The sequence below is a fragment of the Heloderma suspectum genome, chromosome 5 (assembly GCF_057233095.1).
Source record: "Heloderma suspectum isolate Gila_16-S chromosome 5, 16-S_ref, whole genome shotgun sequence".
Classification (NCBI taxonomy): domain Eukaryota; kingdom Metazoa; phylum Chordata; class Lepidosauria; order Squamata; family Helodermatidae; genus Heloderma; species Heloderma suspectum.
In genome coordinates, this window is record NC_139462.1 from 215,824,091 (window position 1) to 215,843,312 (window position 19,222).

The window sequence follows — 19,222 nt, forward strand, 5'->3', positions numbered from 1 at the left end:
CTCTAGAAGTAACTTCCTATTAAACCAGTGGGTGTGTTTGGGCAGCTTCACACATTCCATGAAAAAAAAGGATCTGTGTTTCCTTGTCTGCAACCTTCCCCAACCTGGTACCCTCCAGATGTTTTGGATTTCAACTTCCAGCAGCCCCAGCCAGCATGGCCAATAGTCAGTGATGGTGGCAGTTGTACGAGTGTAGTCCAAATAATTTGGAAGGCATCTCTCTGGTTGGGAGAGGCTGGTCTATATAAACAGCATTCAGTTGTCTGAAAACGTAAGAGCCAGCTCAGGAGCCCCGGCAAGTATATTTGGGTCTAATTCCTTCTCCCATTCCTCACTTTTCTGAGCCTTAGGGTGCAATGCTATGCATGCGCAAGAAAAAAAATCTTACAGCTTCCAGGATTGCGCCCTTAGGCTCCGTTCCTTGTCTCTAAAATGGGGATAATTACAAGCAAAGGAAGCATCAGATAACGGCAAAGGGAAAAATGCAATTTGTATGCAGAAGCCCCAGCGGGGGGGGGGGGGGGATGCGTTTATTTAACAGCCGTGTATTTGTAAACCCTTCCCTCTCTCCAGAATAGTTTTGAGTGTTCAAATCACGTCTACGTGTGTCTGGTGTCCTTTTATGGAATGGACGACGGTTGCGCGCGCGCGTATAATCTGCTAAGGCTGGACGTGCGTCAACGGGATGAGGACGAGCCGAGCGGGGGGGGGGGGGACACCCTTTGCAGGAAAACCAGCAGGGTGGGGGGCTCTGATGACGGGACAGGCGCCCATAGGGGGCAGAGAGACGAGGGACGGCGTAGAAAGGGGCGGAACCTCGCAAAGGAGCCGTATATCCCCGAGAACAGGGCCACTCCTTCTCCCGGAGGCGTTCTCTTCCCGGTTCTGCCGCCTCCCCTACCACATCATAGGGCTGCTCCACCGTCTCCGGCCTATCGCCCCCCCCTTCCCTCGGGAATGGCTCGCTCCGAGCGGGCGGGCTGCTCCGCCTCCGAACCCGGAAGCGTGTGCGGAGGGCGGAGGGGGTGGTTGTCACTCAGCGACTGCGAGGCGGGCGCGGTGGGGCCGAGCTGGGCGCGGGCGCGCGCCTGGGAGAGACGCGAGGAGTCGCCGCCGGGCCCGCCCTGCCCGCGTGCCCGCCCCCGGCAGCGCCCGCGCAGCGGCAGGAGCAGCGCCCGCCGCCGAGAGGGAGAGCATGAGCGGCGCGGGGGCCCAGCCGCCCGCCGCAGCCGGGCCGAGCCCTGCAGGGCCCGGGGGCGATTCCGAGCCGGAGCCGCCGCCGATGCTGAGCGTCGACCTGCCCGGCCTGGTGTCGCAGTTCGCGCGGAGCTTCGCGCTGGTTTTCCCCGTCTACGTGCTGGGCTACCTGGGGCTGAGCTTCAGCTGGGTCCTCATCGCCCTGCTCTGCCTCTTCTGGGCGCGAAGGCACCGGGGCGGGAAGAGCTCCCGCCTGGGCCGGGCGCTCGCCTTCCTGCGGGACGAGGAGCGGGCCGTGCGGCTCACCGTCTCCACCGGCGACCTGCCCGCCTGGGTGAGTGCGAAGGAGCGAGCGAGCGAGCAGCTGGCATCCGCCCCGCCCTGGCGGCCCTACTCCACCCACGGGCCGTTCCTGCGCGGCTCCCTCCCTCGGCGGCCGCCTGCGGGGACAGATGGCGTGGACTCCCGGCCTCGGGGGCTCCTCGACCTGCCCCCCAGCCTGCCGGTGCTTAACTTCTGGGAGGAAAAGTGCCGAGGCTCGAGCTTTCCTTGGTGGTAGCGCCTTCTGCCGATTCCTTCTCCTCCCCTCCGGCAGATATTGCCCCCTAATCTTAGGCGTGTTGTGACTAGTTTTGGCCCTTATTCGATGGCAAGACCCTGTAAGTCAGTGCCGCCTTTCCAGGACTCGGGGCTCATCGGCTGGCATGCAGAAGACGTTCTGGGGTTTAGCTTCTAGGGCGAGCTGATGCACAACCAGCATGTGCTGAAAAAACACGTTGCCTTCTATCTCAGCCTTTTCCTTGGCATCGGAGGCCAGCCGTTTCTGCCCTCCCGGAAAGGAAACCTGATTGGACTGTGGTCTTGAGCTTACTCTAGAAGTAATTTCCCGTTAAACCAGTGGGTGTGTTTGGACAGCTTCACACATTACGTGAAGGGGGGGGAAGGATCTGGGTTTCCTTGTCAGCAGCCTTCCCCAACCTGGTACCCTCCAGATGTTTTGGACTTCACCTCCCAGCAGCCTCAGCCAGCATGGCCAGCAGTCAGCGATGATGGCAGTTGTAGTCCAAATCATTTGGAAGGCATCTGGTTGGGAGAGGCTAGTCAGTATAAATAGCATTCAATTGTCTGAAAACATAGAGCCAGCCCAGGAGCCCCGACCAGTATATTTGAGTCTAATTCCTTCTCCCATTGTTCACTTTCCTGAGAGTCTTAGGGCACAATCCTATTCATGTTTAGATAGAAAAAAGTCAATGCTGGCAGAGAAATGCTAAGAGTTGTAGGACTTTTTTTGTGTTTAAACATGCATAGGATTGTGCCTTCCGTTTCCTTCCTAGCTCCCAAAGGGCCTAATCAACACTTGCATTTCTAGAGGAGTACTGAGGGATGTTTCCCCGAGTCCCCCTGTTTAATTTATTGAGAGCAGCATGCTCCTAGTAATGTGACAGTCACAACCTGAGCAGTCCTGCTCAATCTGTTTCCCACCCTTGCGCCCATAGGATCTGACATTTTACCTGTGAATCCTCAAGACATACCTGTATAGACTTTGTCCTATTACAAAGATGCATATCATAGACTAGAGCTGTTGTCTCTACTTTGTCTGAAGGTTTGTGGGAGGGAGGGTAAATAGCGCTTAATCTTCAAAGCACTGCAGTTGTCCATAAATGCACATTCATTGGGTGGCACCTGCTTTTTCTCTTTCACTAACTTGCTCACTCTCAGGCTTATTACCATCACATTCGTATGAACTCCAGACGTTTATTTTTTTTTATTAAGTAGTTGCTTGTGTTAAATGGGAGCTCTGCCTTTTAAATGCTCTATTTCTGTTAGTACCAGCATGAAGCGCGAGACAGTAATTTGTGGGTGTGTCTTCCCTCTGCTCACTAGAAACTTCAAATTGCAAGCAAACATTCAAGACTCCTCTAGTGTTTTTATTTTAAAAACTCAGCTTGTGTTTCTAATGGAGTTTTAGTATGACACACACATTTATTCACGCGATCCCTAATTAAACAAGCTTATTAATAAAGTGTGACTTATTAAGATGAGCTGGGGAATTTTCCATTCACCCGTCTGGTTGGGAGAAGCTCTTATGAGGGAAAAGTGCAGTTTGGTTTCTAAGAGCTGTTTTATGTTCTGGAGCATGGCTCATTGTGGAAAGGAATACAAGAATCTGTATTGAATTGATGTTTAGTGAGAAGAGCAGTGGAATGTTTGTGAAAAGTAGTTTGCGGTTGGTTGACGGACTGCGTTCATGCCATATATTTTAGACATACAGAGGGAAGAGTATATGTGTTATTGCAAATGTTTGGTTAGGAACTCTGAGTACAGTGGATCTCAGTGTTGGAAGCTATTCTTGGATCCCTAAGAAAAAGTGTTCTGCAAGGTAGGCCTTTTTTACCAAGATCCCAGACCCTATCTTTAAAAGTTGAGCATCTCCTTTTCTCTCTCCTCTTAAATCTCTTGTTTCCTGCAACCCTTCTCAATGTTATTAGTAACTCCAATTAAATCAGATTTTGTAATACAAGTCATATCACTAAGAACAAGGAGAACATTAAATTAGCTATCAGTATAAGACTGTCTTTTCACAGTTGCCCTTAGAGCAGAATCCTGCTCTGTTCGGGGTGCTGGAGGGATCCTTAACAAAGAACATTTTGGGGTTCTTCAAAAAGTTGAGTGAAATTCGAGTTCTTAAGATTTAGCTCCAAAATTATGGAAGCTTTTTCTCAGCTAATTTCCTTAATTTGAAAGATTCTATTGAAGCAGGGTTATTTGTAGAAAGGTATTGGGGCTGCGGTGGCTTAGTGGTTAAGACGCTGAACTGCAGACTGGAAGGTCGGCAGGTCAGCAGTTTGAGACCCGAGTGCTGCGTGACGGAGTGAGCTCCCGTCTTCAGTCCCAGCTTCTGCCAACCTAGCAGTTTGAAAGCAAGAAATTGCAAGTAGATAAATAGGTACTGCCTCGGCGGGAAAGGTAGCAGCATTCCATGCACCTCGGTGTTCAGTCATGCCGGCCACATGACCACAGAAGCGTCTTCGGACAGCGCTGGCTCTTCGGCTTAGAAACAGGGATGAGCACCGCACCCCAGAGTCGGACACGACTGGTTGGGGACACCTTTACCTTTACCTTTTTAGAGCTGAGCCAAGGGCCCAGTTTTCATGAACATTTTTGTATCCTGAAACAGGGCTCCACATTTTGGTGACGGGGGGGGGGGGTCTAAAAATGTTGTGGGTGTTTATGGGGCAACTGCCTTGCTAAGGGACCCAGGCTCATGCTCCCTATCCTGCCATGGTGTGCTGTGCAGTACAGAAAAATTGGAGGAGCACATCTTTGTCTATCTGAGATGACTGGGCTGACACTTCCTGTTTTGCCCTGTTGAGAGCACGAGCAATAAAACTGCTGTAGTGCAGCATGGTAAAACAGGGAGTGGCAAGTTAGTTGTCTTGGCAATGGGAATGTGTCTCCTCCCCCAGTTCAGTGATGGCAAATTGATGAGCTGTATTTTGTTCTTACTGAAAAAGGTAAAGTAGCAAAATCTGGCTATGTAGTGTTGTGATGTCGTAGCGTTTTTAATATGATCTCTTATTGGATGGGATCGGGGGGGCTGAATGTTGCTGCAGTAGCAGAAGCTGAAACAAGACTTGCAAATTGCTGTGAAGACTTGCAAGGAAGGTATTGTGTGGGGAAAACATTTTGCACCCCCCCCCCCGAAAGCTCTCCTTAAGCCTCAAAAATTGTTCAAGGGCAAGCATTCTAGCTATAGTTAAAGGTACGAGGGACTTCCAGACACAATAGAGATGGTTTCCTGCTTTCCTTCTTGAACACCTTTCTCCAAACTTGTATTTAAGCACTTGCCTGGTAGCCACAGGTGACAAGGAATTGCATGCAGATGCATGAGTGGGCGGGCAGAGAATGCTCCATCCCTCTTCTGCTCTCAGCATAGAAACCAAACAAACTGTTAGAGGAGCGATGGAGTTTCCTGCTGGAGGTAGGCTGGAGCTCCTTGTTGCTCCTCTGCCAGCTCCCAGTAGGCTAGGAAATATTTTATTGGCCAGTAACTTTTGTGAGCTTATTTACAAGGCAGCCCTCTCTCTCCATAACTGCTTTGTATTATTTTAGTTCTCCCTGTACCATCTTGTAGTGTTTTTTCTGTTCTTGTCTTCCCAGTTTACCATTTGCCTTTCCCCTTCCACATTTACAATTTTCACTTTATGCTTTAAGTTTTTCACCAATATTTCCATGGCTGATGCATGAAATATATGTATGCCTGGTCTCCTATTACGTGTGTGAATAAATCTCTATAAAACAGACTTTGAAATCAAGAACATTGGTTATTATGTGTTAATGTGTAGAAACTTTAGAAGCATCATTGAATCTGAAACCAATGTTGGCAACCTAGAGTAACAACATTTAAACAGGTTTGAGGAACAGGGTATTGCAATGGCTACATTGTTTGTTTTGGGTACTGGAAGCTCAGTTATGCAGCTCTGTCAGTGGCCTTGGACCAAGGCCCATCCCTCAGCTTAACCCAACATGTCTCATAGTTGTGATGTTAAGATACCACTGGAACCCCTCAAAGGAAAGGCAAGACACAATGGCTGGATCCAGACACTGACCTGGTTCGAACTCTCTGTCACCTGTACTAGTTCACCTAGTATAAGTTTACTAGTTCACTCTATCACCTGTACTGCAACCCTCCTGTAATGAATTTTGGTTTGTATCTTTGTTTGTAAGATGATGTGTTGACATGAGATGTATCCATGTTAGGACAGGGTCAGGTGGCAGGGAACATAACAGGATTTATTTTAGAAATTGGATACTAGAAGTGCACATTGTTGAGGCTGTAGTATAAATCAAATATGTGCATATATGGAATAGACAGTCCAGTGCTGAGTATGTCTAGCATATGATATTTGGTGACAGCATCAGTGGTGTGCTGGGAGAGAATCAATATGCCTTTTTCATAGGCACATTTGATGCTTCAACAAATCTTTGGATCAGGCCAAGATATATGTACTCTTTGATGAGCTTTCTCTGGGCTTTAAAAACCTGGCTGTTCAGGCAGGCATTTGGGGTGGGTTAGGGTTTTTTTGAGCAGTGTTGTTCTGTTATGGTTGTTGTTGTTCAGCTGATTATGTAAATTTGTTATTAGTATTGTATGGCACCTAGAGTGGCCGGGTAGCCGGCCAGATGGGCGGCTAATAATCAAATAAATAAATAAATAAAATATATCACTTGCTTAATAAGCCTTTTGTCATAGATCTATTTATGGTTCTTTTGGTGAAAAGCAAAATAACAATTGTGCAAGCATTTCAAGATGTTGGGGAGGGCAATCCTATGGCCCCGAGACAGTGTCTGGGCGGGGGGGGGGGATAGGATATTTCAGATTCCTGGATCCGAGGTCAGAGTTAGTGTTTGACTAGGGATGTCAGAGAATTCCGCGACGGATCTCGGAGAGGCCGAATGCCAGTGCATTCGGCCCCCCGAAATCCCTTGTGGAACGAAGACCCTCCAACCCACGAAAGGTGTGTGGGACAAAGTTCCCGCTGCCCCCACCCCATGAAAGGCGCGCAAAACGGAGCACTTACCTGCTCCTGTCCACGCTGCTTTGCGAATGGTAGCCGTCCTGGCCGCCATTCGCTTCCTCCTCTTCCTAGCCATGATAGGCTACATAAGTATTTACGTAGCTTATCACGGCTAACGCAGGGACACCATTTGCGTCCCTGTGGAGGCCGTGATAGGCTACGTAAGTATTTATGTAGCCTATCACAGTGTGGGGGGGAAACCCAGCGTATGCAAATGGCAGCGGCTACCGCCATTTGTGTACACTGGGTTTTTTCCCCCTGCTGTGATAAGCTACGTAAATATTTACGTAGCCTATCACGGCTCAATACAGGGACGCAAATGGCGGTGGCTACCACAGCCGCCATTTGCATCCCTGCAGGGCTGCCCAGTGGCCAGATGTCTGGCTGCGGGAGGCCGGAGCCGGCCGGCGGCTCTGCGGCTTGGCCGCGGAGCCGAGCTGGCCGGGCAGGATTCCGGGGGGAGGGATGGAGCGCCTCCCCCCCACTGCGGATGCTCCTGCGCGGAGCCAGGTAAGGGATTCGTACATCCCTACGTTTGACCCAGGAGTCCAAGCTCCCTGCCCCCTCTCTCTTGCAGCCAGCATGGAGAGAACCAGCATGGTCACAAATGCAACTGTCAGAGGGAAGGGAAAGGGAGAGTGCCAGTGGACAGGGAGAGGAGGCGACTGGAGAGATCGCCTTACGCCATATCCAGAGGCTGTCTTATGCCATATCCAGATGCCACCACAGCCTCCTTCCCTCCCCCTCCCTGATGCCTCAGCTACACAGGTAAAAATGTCTGTCTAGCTAAAATGCAGAGTGTTTGGAGCCCGGAGGAAAAGATTGTCTCTGTGCTGCTCCGCTCTGCATAGGAGCCTCTGAGTTCGGAGGCTGACAGGAATCACAATTGGATTGTGCCCTTAATCAGAAATCATAGAATAGTAGGGTTGGAAGGAGCCTACAAGGCCATCGAGTCCAACCCCCTGCTCAATGCAGGAATCCAAGTCAGAGCATCCCTGACAAATGGCTGTCCAGCCTCGTCTTGAAGGCCTCCAGTGTGGGAGAGCCCACCACCTCCCCAGGTAATTGGTTCCATTGTCGTATTGCTCTTACAGTCAGGAGGTTTTTCGTGATGTTCAGCTGGAATCTGGCTTCCTGTAACTTGAGCCCATGATTCCGTGTCCTGCACTCTGGGATGATCAAGAAGAGATCCTGGCCTTCTTCTCTGTGACAACCTTTCAAGTACTTGAACAGCGCTATCCTATCTCCCCTCAGTCTTCTCTTCTCAAGGCTAAACATGCCCAGTTCTTTCAGTCTCTCTTCATAGGGCTTTGTTTCCAGTCCCCTGATCATCTTTGTTGCCCTCCTCTGAACCCTCTCCAGTTTGTCTGCATCCTTCTTAAAGTGTGGTGCCCAGAACTGGACACAGTATCCAGATGAGGATAACCAGTGCTGAGTAGAGGGGAACTAGTTCTTCCCGGGATTTGGAAGCTATGCTTCTATGAATGCAGCCCAAAAGAGCATTGGCCTTTTTTGCAGCCACATCACATTGTTGGCTCATATTCAGCTTGTGATGGACAACAATTCCAAGATCCTTCTCGCTTGTAGTGTGGTTGAGCCACGTATCCCCCATCTTGTAACTGTGCATTTGATTTCTTTTTCCTAGGTGCAGAACTTGGCATTTATCCCTATTAAATGTCATGATGTTGTTTTCTGCCCAGCGCTCCAGTCTATCCAGATCACTTTGAATTTTGTTTCTGTCTTCCAAAGTATTGCCTATCCCGCCCAATTTGGTGTCATCTGCAAATGTGATCAGCATTCCCTGCACCTCCTCCTCCAAGTCATTAATAAAAACGTTGAAGAGCACTGGGCCCAGGACTGAGCCCTGTGGTACCCCACTCGTTACCTCTCCCCAGTTTGAGAAGGTCCCATTGATAAGCACTCTTTGAGTCCGATTCTGTAGCCAACTGTGGATCCACTGGATCGTTGTTTCATCTAGCCCACTTTGAGCTAGTTTGCTCATCAGGATATCATGGGGCACTTCGTTGAAAGCTTTGTTGAAGTCGAGGTATATGATGTCTACAGCATTCCCACGGTCTACAAGGGAGGTGACTTGATCAAAAAATGAGATCAGATTTGTCTGGCAGGACTTGTTTTTGACAAATCCATGTCAGAAATAGTATTTCTGAAATGTTATGGACTGTATGTAGCAGGCTCCCTGTATAGTAAGCTGTAGAAAATGTCCACCTGTAAGCTGCACTTTTACATACCAGACAGTCTGTTTTAAATTCAGTTTTGATACATCTTAAATTTGTAGTTAAGCATAATCGGTTCAAATGTCTGAGTTGTGGTTTTGGGACTGGCAATATAAATAATTTCAGGTAGTGGAACTTATGAACACTTTTAAACACTTGCACAGTGCAATCCTATGCATATTTCCCCAAAGTTCAATTGAGTTCAGTGGGACTTACTCCCAGGTACGTGCATATAGAACTGAAGCCTTAAAACACTTTAAGTATAATTTACCAGATGCTCATAAAATTTGTTAGCTTCTACCTTCAGTTGGATTTTTATTCATCTGGACAGGCCTAGAAGGATAATCAAGTCTTCTTTCTTGCACAAACATCTTCTAGGCTGCAATCCTCTGCAGACTTACATGGGAGTTAATCCCACTGGTAAATATGCATAGAAACGCCCTGTTAGGGTTTAATAACCTGATCCTAAGTAAGTTGCATCAAAGTGACCATAAACTTGCACTGAGTTCATAAACATGTTATTTAGAATGTTTTTCTACTACGGGTGATTGCTAGAGAAATACTGGCCAGAATATGGTAGTGAAGTTTGACCCACCTAATTTAGGCAGATACATATGGCAATTGCAGAACTGGTGTGTTTAGAAAAACTTCTGGAATAATCTTAGTGGCATTCCCCTGTAATGAGTCAGTGCAATAACATTTTTCCAGCTGAATTCTGGTACAGCTGTAAAATTCCCGCCAGTAAGATAGACTTTTAGTGATCCTGACTATGCTTCCTTAGAAGTTAATTCCACGTATTTCAGTGCAAGTTGCTTGCAAGTAAGACTGTGATATTAACCATGCTTACTGAGAAGTAAGTTTCATTGAAATTGATGGGACCTCCAGGTACGCTTGGGATTGAAACATTAAACTGTACTCAATGTTGTCAGCCAACTCTGTTGAATAATATACACTGAATTAGTTACTAAAAATGAGATGGTAGCTTGTCTTTGGCTGAAAATAACTGTCATATGATGTGCATTACATTGTCATTTGGCTGTCCTTATCATAAAGCAGCATGGCTTAAGTGCTACATTTCCTCTAGTTCAAACCCCTTTGCATGTCAAGATCATTTGATTATGTCTACTAACATGTGAAACACATTTTAAGTTGCATCGGATTTTTAATAATGATGGTATTAACAAGTGTAATTCTTAGCATACCTTTTCAGGATACTATTTTCATAACCTTTATGTACCATCAACTTGTTCTCAGCATGACTATCTCTATTTGACCTTGTGCGTGTTGTGTAATTGTGATACAGCATTAAGTTTTCCATTGCACTCTGTATATATTAAAGTATTATTTTATCCTGGGCCTCTTATAGTGTAGTTCTAAAAATATGTGGCTTTACGTCTGAATATGTTCTGGATAGCTAAATTCTGCAAGCATTAACAAAGCTGTCATCAAATGATATGGTGTTAGCTAAACAGCAGAGGCAGGGACTAGTAAGGCTAAGATGTATGTATATGGATATTTGTTATCAAGATGTATGGTATCAAGAATGCTTGATTATTTGCGATATGATTTGGCAAGTGTGAACATGATACTTTTCTAGTAATTAATGATAGAAACATTCTATGTCCTCCTGTTGTCATGTGACCAAAGTATGAAATTAGTTGTGCCTGTTGTGATTCAAGCCTTCTTCCTGTCATGCCGCAGTAGTCATTTCTTCAAACTCTGTAGCCAGTGGTGGCTTTGCTTTAGCAGAAAGTGCTTCTGCTCATATGCTGGCAACAGTAGACTTTCTCTGATCCTGTACCTCAGTGAAGCTTTCTGTGCCATGTGCCATTCTATTTCAGAGGGTCCCTCAACCCTCAGAAGCAGTGAGGGGGGGGGGGCTTAAGTGGGTCAGAGAGACTGGCAAAAAAGAAGTCGGTGTCCCAACTTGCATGAGTTTTTTGCAGGCCTGCAGAAGGAGCTGAGGATGATATAACTCAATCTTAGCCCTGGCAGGATCTTCAAGGCATTCAGCATGATTTGTGCCACACATCAAGACCCCTAAAGATTAAGCCATCTCATATTTTCTGTTGATGTGCCATATACAGATGCAGAAGTGAACAAGATGTTTCATGTCAGATATGTGTGCCTGTGGACGTCAGCTTGAATGTTTGGGCTCTCTTGCCCACCCAGATGCACTACTAAAATTTCAGAAGAATACAGCAGTTAAAACTGTTTTGTTCTGACTTGTACTATTAAATATCTAAACTAAACACATGAAGGGAATAGCTTCTATTTATAAAAGGGCTTTTGGGACAGTATGAGGGAAGTGCCTAGCAGTAAGAGAACTTGTAAACTTGCTTGTAATAGTACAGTAGGAAAAAATTAGTATAGTTCTTCTTGAGTCTCAAGAGTGGAAACATTTTAGTAGCTGCTTTAAAATTGTAAATAGCATACCTGCCTGCCCCCCAACTCCATAGCAATATAGGAAACTGCCTTATACTGAGACCATTGGTTCATCTAGCCTAGTATTGTCGATACTGACTGGCAACGGCTCTCCAAGGTTTCAGGCAGAGTTTTTTCCAGCCCTACTTGGAGATGCCAGAGATTGAACTTGGGACCTTCTGCATGCAAAGCATGGGCTCTACCGCTGAGCCATGGCCCTTCTCTAACATTGGCACCAATGTTAGGTGGTGTGTTCAAGCTAGAACCCATCAAAGCAGCTGGTGAAATTCTGTACTTGTGTGCTACTTCTCCAGTCCTGCCAAATACTTCCTGTTTGAAAGAGAGCTGGAACACTGAATTCAGAAATTAAATTAGAGATTTCTGACAGAATTTATCATTTTGTTTGTTAGTCCCATTCTGATCTGTTTTATATAGAAGAGAACATCTGAGTCTTATATTAGAGTTGTGTTGTGAACTTTGTAAAAAAAGTGAGGTCATAAAGTGCCAGTGTTGAAAACAATTTAAGTGTTTAAAATGGGATGATGCAACACTACTGTAAATCAGTTATTGTTCAGTTCTATGCTGTGTTCAGTTCTATAGCAGCCATCGCCAATCTGGTGCCTCCAGGTATGTTGGACTACCAACTTCCATCATCCTCAGCCAGCACACCCATGCTGGTTGAGGAAGATAGGAGTTTTAGTATAACACATCTGGAGGACATCAGATTGGAGAAGGCTGGCTTATTGGTATGCTGCACATCTGGCATGGGAAGAGTTCTTGCAGGCAAGTAGAATGTTTCTGCTAATGAATAAATCCAGGCTGTGTGTTTGCGGATTCACACTGCAGTATTTGGTTTGATACAGGTAGATGGTGTTGGGTTTGACAGTGCTAGACAGCCAAGTTCCTACCCATATTTGCGCAAGAGATATTGGGCTGTTCTTAAAGTTTGCTAACTATTAACACAAATTAATTTAATTTCAGTCTTTGTAAATTGCTTTCAGAACATGCCAGCTCCTCTTTTCCTTCTTTTAAAAACTTGTTTTTGTTGCTGCTGTTTCTTGTTACATTAATACTCTCTTTGTATGAACCATTTTAGTGCACAGGCTTGTGTTCAGAATAAACATCTTTGAAATGTAGTTTAATGACTAAGCCTTTTTGAAAACTAAGCTCTCCATAAATAAAATATGTACTGCCATTTCTCTGTAAACAATATCCCTTTGCAATTGTTTGGCTTCTTAAAAAATGACTTGAATATATCCTGGTCAAGGTGGTTGCTGACTTGCAGTATAATAGGGTATGGACCAAGTGGCCCACTGTGATGGAAGGTACCATTGTTTTTATTAGGTTGCAATAAATAGCTGAGATTCCCCATATCTGTTCTTGAAGATAATGTCATGAAGATAATGTCATACCTACTATGGTTTTCCTCTTGATCATAATCACATAAAGCAGGGTAGGCAACTTACGGCTCTCCAGCCATTTTGGCCTGGAACTCCCATCATCCCTTACCATTGGCTACGCTGGCTACGATTGATGGGAGTTGTAGGCCAAAACATCTGGAGGGACACGGAAGGCAGTATCCAATTGGGAACCAAAATCAAAAAAGGAACAGCTGCACCAATTGAATTCCCATGATAAAGACCCATGTTGAAACGTGTTGGGAATTCAATTAGTGCAGCTGTTCTCTTTTTGATTTTGGTTTCTAGCCTTACAGCTGTTTTTTCTGATCCCTATTGGTATTGTTGCAGTATCCAGTTGGGGCCTTCCACGCCCAGCCAGCCCCACCGGTTCCAGTCCATGTGTGGACAGCGTGGTCCTGGTCTGCAAGCAGTCCCTACTGTTTGCGAGACACAACATAGCACTTCTGGGGGCAAGCCGTGGAATGAGCAGAAACGCTCATTTCTGGAAAGGGCAGGGCTCGGGCGCCCTTGCCCCTTCCAGAAACAAGTGTTTCAGCTCATTTGGGGGCTTGCTCCCAGAAGTGCTATATTACATAGTGCAAGTGGTAGGTGCCGTTTGCAGACTGGGACTGGCAGGGATGGCTGTGTGTAGAAGGCCCCAATTGGATACTGTCCAAATCACTCACTTCTGACCTAAAGCAGCCTTCCCCAACCTGGTGCTCTCCAGATAGTTTGTTCAACAACACCCATCAGCATGGGTAAGGCTCAGATTATGTGAGTTGCAGGCCAAAATAAGTGGAGGGCACCAGATTGAAGAAGGCTGTCATAAAAGCTGTTAACTAACCCTATAACCTAGTCTACTCTAGCATTTACCTCAGAGCAGTTTATTTCATTAGGAGCTGCATCAGAACAGTATCATAATCTGGAAGGGCGCAGTTCACTTGCATAGACAAATTGCATAATGTGGATGACATGTTTTATGAGCACAGATGTCAGATTGTAACTGATGAATGCACATTTATTTTCAGTATTTCTAGCCCATTTTTATCGAAGAGAAGCCAAAGGAGGCTAATAATACATTTTAAAATGCAACTGAAATGCAATATTAAATATACAGTGAAACCTGATAAAACGTAACAAAATTCCGAAAAATGAATTGATAAAAATAGCTGCCTTAAATTCCCACCATCCTTCTAGGGGGAAAAATGGTGGTTCCTGATGAGCCTCCTTAGAAAAGTTGTAAGAGATATGATACCACAACTGAGAGCCCTAATCTATGCTCTAGTAAATGCAGACACAAAGAGTGTGAGAGTTTATATGGGAGAACATGTTATATAAGGAACTGGGTCTTGTAAGCTTTAACTACCAGAGTCAAGAATTGTGCCCCTAAACTAACAGGCAGCCAGCACAACAAAATCCAGCATGTCTTGGCAACCTGCTCCCAAAAGGAGTTGTACTGCAGCATTTTGTACTAGTTGTTCTGAGCAGTCTTCTAGAGTAGCCCCACATAAAGCACCATGTGTTGAACTTCTGGAAGATGCTTACTCATTCATTGTTAGACTTGTAGAATATTCTTATTCATACATTGTTTTCAAATGTGAAAATACTGAATTCGCTATTCAGAAAAATTGTGAGATAAAGATTCCAGAAATCATAAGAGTTTCAAAGCTGTGGGGACCTTTCCATCTCTCAAGGAGGCATTTACTACCTTCGTGGTCCAAATATCCAGCCTAGCTCTGGCAGATTTCACAAGCCAGGATGGACAAGGATCTAAAGGGCAAGTAGTATGTCTTTGTGCACAACCTCAGGTTGCACAAGCCGAAAGGTCTCTGTTACATGTCTAGATGGTGCACCAGCTCCGTCCATATCAGACTCTGTCAAAACAATGGCATCCAAGTCAGCATGACTACGAGTGATTTCATCCAAAATGGCTTGGAGTTGTGAGGCCACCACTCCCTCCAGCACCTTATTCAGAAATTGTAAGGCTCAAATCTGAAGCATGTACATGCTGCTTATAGTGATTTGTGCATGCAGACGTCTACTTCTAGCAATGCTCAAAGATACTTAATTCTGGAAACAAAATTTGAAATGTATAGAAGAAATGATCTCTTTGTGTGTTACATGCCCATGTTTGACATGTGGTAGATAGAAGATTGTGTTTTAGAAATAGATGAATTTATAGCTTCAAAAAAAACATAATTATTGGAAGAGAATGGAATGTCCCACATGAACAGATTGTTGGGGGGGTTAAGTTTGGGAGAATGGAATGTCCCATATGAACAGATTGGGCAGGCGGGTGGGTGGGTTAAGTATGGGATATTACCAGTAGGAACACTCGCAATTTATGTGGGATTAAGGACCAATTTAAACAACATATGAAATGTGCAATCGCTTTTCATGTATCTGTTTTTTAAAAAAAAGCTGTGGGAGGGAATAAAAAGTGGGATTTTAGTATATGGGAAGTGGGCTTAAGCCTTTCCTCCTGTGCCATAGTCCCAATGAAAATGGTTCTTCTTCCCATAAGCTGTTATTTCCCCCTGGACCTGCCATTGGCACCTCCTGGTTTCTGAGAGCTCAGTCTGTCTGTCTGTCTGTCTTTATTTATTTATTGTCATTTCTATACCGCCCACTACCCAAAGCTCTTTGGGCGGTTCACAAAAATTAAAACCAAAGAGCACACAATAAAACAATATATAAAACATTAAAATCATAGTATAACAATACAACCAGAATAAAACCAGAATAAAACCTAGCAGCAATGCGGAGATTTAAAATACAGATTTAAAACAGCAAAGCTAAAACTCTAGAAAGCTACAGTGCTAAAATGCCTGGGAAAATAAAAAGGTCTTCACCTGGCACTGGAAGGAATACAATGTAGGTGCCTGGCGAACCTCACTAGGGAGCTCATTCCACAGCAGGGGTGCCACAGCAGAAAAAGCCCTCCTCCTAGTAGCCACCCGCCTCACTTCCTTTGGCAGGGGCTCATGGAGAAGGGCCGCTGAGGATGATCTTAAAGTCCGGGCAGGCACATATGGGAGGAGGCGATCCTTCAGGTAACCTGGCCCCAAGCCATTAAGGGCTTTGAATGTTAATACCAGCACTTTGAATCGGGCCCGGAAATGGACTGGCAGCCAGTGCAGCTGGAAAAGTACCGGTGTAATATGAGCTTGTTGGCCGGACCCTGTTAACAATCTTGCTGCCCTCTTTTGGACCAGCTGAAGTTTCCGGACCGTTTTCAAAGGCAGCCCCACGTATAACGCATTACAGTAATCCAGACAAGAAGTTATCAGTGCATGGATAACTGTAGCTAGGCTATCTCTGTCTAGATAAGGGCGTAGTTGGTATACCAGCCTAAGCTGGTAAAAAGGGCTCCATGCCACTGAGTTCACCTGTGCCTCAAGTGACAGTTCTGGATCCAAGAGCACCCTGAAACTATGAACATGATCCTTTAGGGGGAGTGCAACCCCCTCCAGAACAGGTTGAATATCACCTAGCCGGGCAGACGAACCACCCACTAACAGTACCTCCGTCTTGTCTGGACTGAGTTTCAGTTTATTGGTCCTCAACCAGTCCATTACCGTGCCCAGGCACTGATTCAGAACAGCCAGTGCCTCACCTGGGTTTGATGAGAAAGAGAGGTAGAGCTGGGTGTCATCTGCATATTGATGGCACCTCAGTCCACACCTCCAGATAACCTCCCCCAGCAGTTTCATGTAGATGTTAAGCAGCATGGGGGATAAAACAGAGCCCTGTGGAACCCCATGGCATAATTGACATGGCACAGAGCAATAATCCCCCAGCACCACCTTCTGGAATCATCCATCCAAGTAGGAGCGAAAGGAACCACTGCAGTGCAGTGCTTCCAACTCCCAACCCAGACAACCTATCCAGAAGGATACCATGGTCGATGGTATCGAAAGCCACTGAGAGATCCTGGGGAATCAACAAGGTCGCACTCCCCCGTCCTTCTCCCGGCAAAGGTCATCCCACAGGGCAACCTAGGCAGTTTCCGTTCCAAAATCAGCCTGAAGCCCAATTGAAATGGATCTAGATAATCCGTTTCATTCAACAGTGCCTGGAGCTGTCCTGCAACCACCCGCTCAAGCACCTTGCCCAGGAAGGGGATGTTGGCCACTGGCCTATAAATGTTAACATCCTCCCGGTCCAGGTTAGGTGTTTTCAGGAGTGGTCTAATTACCGCCTCTTTTAAAGGGGCCGGCACCACTCCATCTCTCAAGGAGGAATTTACAACCTCCTGGACCCAGCCAGACATCCCCTCCTTGTTTGATGTAATAAGCCACAAGGGGCAAGGGGCAAGTACACAAGTGGTCGACCAGACTTGGCCAAGCACCTTGTCCACATCCTCGGGCCTCAATAACTGAAACTCATCCAATAAAACTGGACCAGACGGTGCTCTGAATGTCTCTACCAGTGGAACTGCATAAATCATGGTGTCCATTTCATGATGCATGTGAGCGACTTTATCTTCAAAGTGCCGTGCAAACTCGTCACAGCATGCAACCGAGGGTTCCACTGTCTCTCTCCCTGGCTCAGAATGTAACAGGCCACGAACCACTTGGAAAAACTCTGCTGGACAACACTGAGAAGATGCAATGCTGGTGGAAAACAACTGTCTCTTTGCCACCCTCACCGCCACAGAGTAGGCTCGATAATGAGCTCTAACCTGTGTTCGGCCAGACTCAGCACAAGTTTTCCTCCACCTGTGTTCTAGCTGTCTCCCCTCTTGCTTCATTGCCCTCAGCGCAGGTGTATACCAAGGAGCTGGCCGGGCTCTCCTCAGAGGTAGAGGGCGCTTGGGCGCAATCATGTCAACCACCTGAGTCATCTCTGAGTCATCACAGAGCGACCTGGGCTTCGACAGGAGCACCAGCCATACCAGCAGGAAAATCCCCCAGAGCCCTCTGAAATCCATCGGAATCCATTAGCCTCCGGGGATGGACCATTTTAATAGGTCCCCCACCCTTGCAGAGGGGGAAGGCTGCCAAGAGTCTAAACCTCAACAGGAAGTGATCTGACCATGACAAAGGGACAAATGTTAATTCCTCCACTTTCAGATCACCATCCTCCTGCCCAGTTGAGAAAGCCAGATCAAGTGTGTGTGCTTTTATATGTGTTGGGCTGATGACTTGTTGGGATAGCCCCATGGTTGTCATGGCGGTCATGAAGTCCTGAGCCCCCCTGGATACAGCGACCTTGGCATGGAAGTTGAGATACCCCAGGACCATCATCCTAGGGGTCCTCATCACCAAGTCCAAGACCACCTCCGTCAGATCAGGCAGGGAGTCTGATGGGCAGCGGGGTGGGCGGTACACCAACAGAATCCCCAATCTGTCCCGGGTACCCAACACAAGGTACAAGTACTCAGGATCTGCACTGGAATGTGCGGGAAGCGTAAGAGAGAGGGATTGAATTCCTATAGACCGTGGCATCAGTGTTGGTGCTGCACTGAGTACCCAGGAGGGCACAGCTGGGAGAGAGTAACCCCTCCCAGTTCCCCCATGTCTGTAGCATGGATTGCAGCTGGGGAAAAGCTTTTTTTTCACTGCCTCCATTGAGTTTTTTAATGATTGTATATGGGGAATTAGTCATTTGCATTTTAAGCATATATTGGTGTCGTAGCCCACAGTGGGTTTTAGGAGTGTGCCATGTATGTGTTTTGAATAGTAAGGAATCCAAAACGGAATTGCTTGGAGTGCACAGAATACAAAGGCAACTTCTACTTCATGCAGCTCTTCTTTCAATTTGAGGCTGCTCTAGATGAGATGTGCCTAAAGTTTTACTAAGCAACCAGGAGGTTGTCATTCCTGTGGCTGTGCTGAACATGTTTTTGCTTAGTTCATTTTGCTTAGAGGCTGTCCCTCTGACAGCCTTGTAAATAAGTCTGTGGAAGTTACTAGCCTTCTGGGGGTTGGAAAAAGAAGGATAGAGAGCTCCATCTCCCTTGTAACAGCCCATTGTGTTTTTATGCTGGGTTCAGAGGAGGGGTAGGAAGGACAGATAATGAAGCTGAAGCTCCAATATTTTGGCCACCTAATGCGAAGAGAAAACTCCCTGGAAAAGACCCTGATGCTGGGAAAGACTGAAGGCAAAAGGAGAAGGGGACGGCAGAGGATGAGATGGCTAGATAGCATCACGGATGCAATGTATATGAACTTGAGCATGGTCCGGGAGAGAGCGCAGGACAGGAAGGCCTGGCGTGCTATGGTCCATGGGGTCACGAAGAGTCGGACACGACTGAACGACTGAACAACAACAACAACAAAAGGGTACTCTGTCCCTTCTCTGTCAACTGCATGCAATTCCTTGTTGCCTTTGGCTACCAGGCGAGTGCAATGAATATGGACTTGAGCACACTCCGGGAGAGAGC

The 19,222-nt window shown here is 46.5% G+C and overlaps 1 protein-coding gene across 3 annotated transcripts in view; it reads left to right on the forward strand.

Annotated features, from left to right (window-relative positions):
* The first annotated feature begins 1,033 nt into the window (after window positions 1-1,033).
* Window positions 1,034-19,222, forward strand: part of ESYT2 (extended synaptotagmin 2) — a 93,330-nt gene continuing 75,141 nt past the window's right edge. Inside the window, exon 1 of one of the 3 annotated variants that reach the window (XM_084859278.1) lies at window positions 1,034-1,531. In XM_084859278.1, coding sequence (XP_084715404.1) covers window positions 1,196-1,531 — 336 coding nt within the window. In that variant the 5' untranslated portion in view covers window positions 1,034-1,195. The remainder of the gene's footprint in view (window positions 1,532-19,222) is intronic. The other 2 variants (XM_084859279.1, XM_084859280.1) reach the window with 2 other exon arrangements.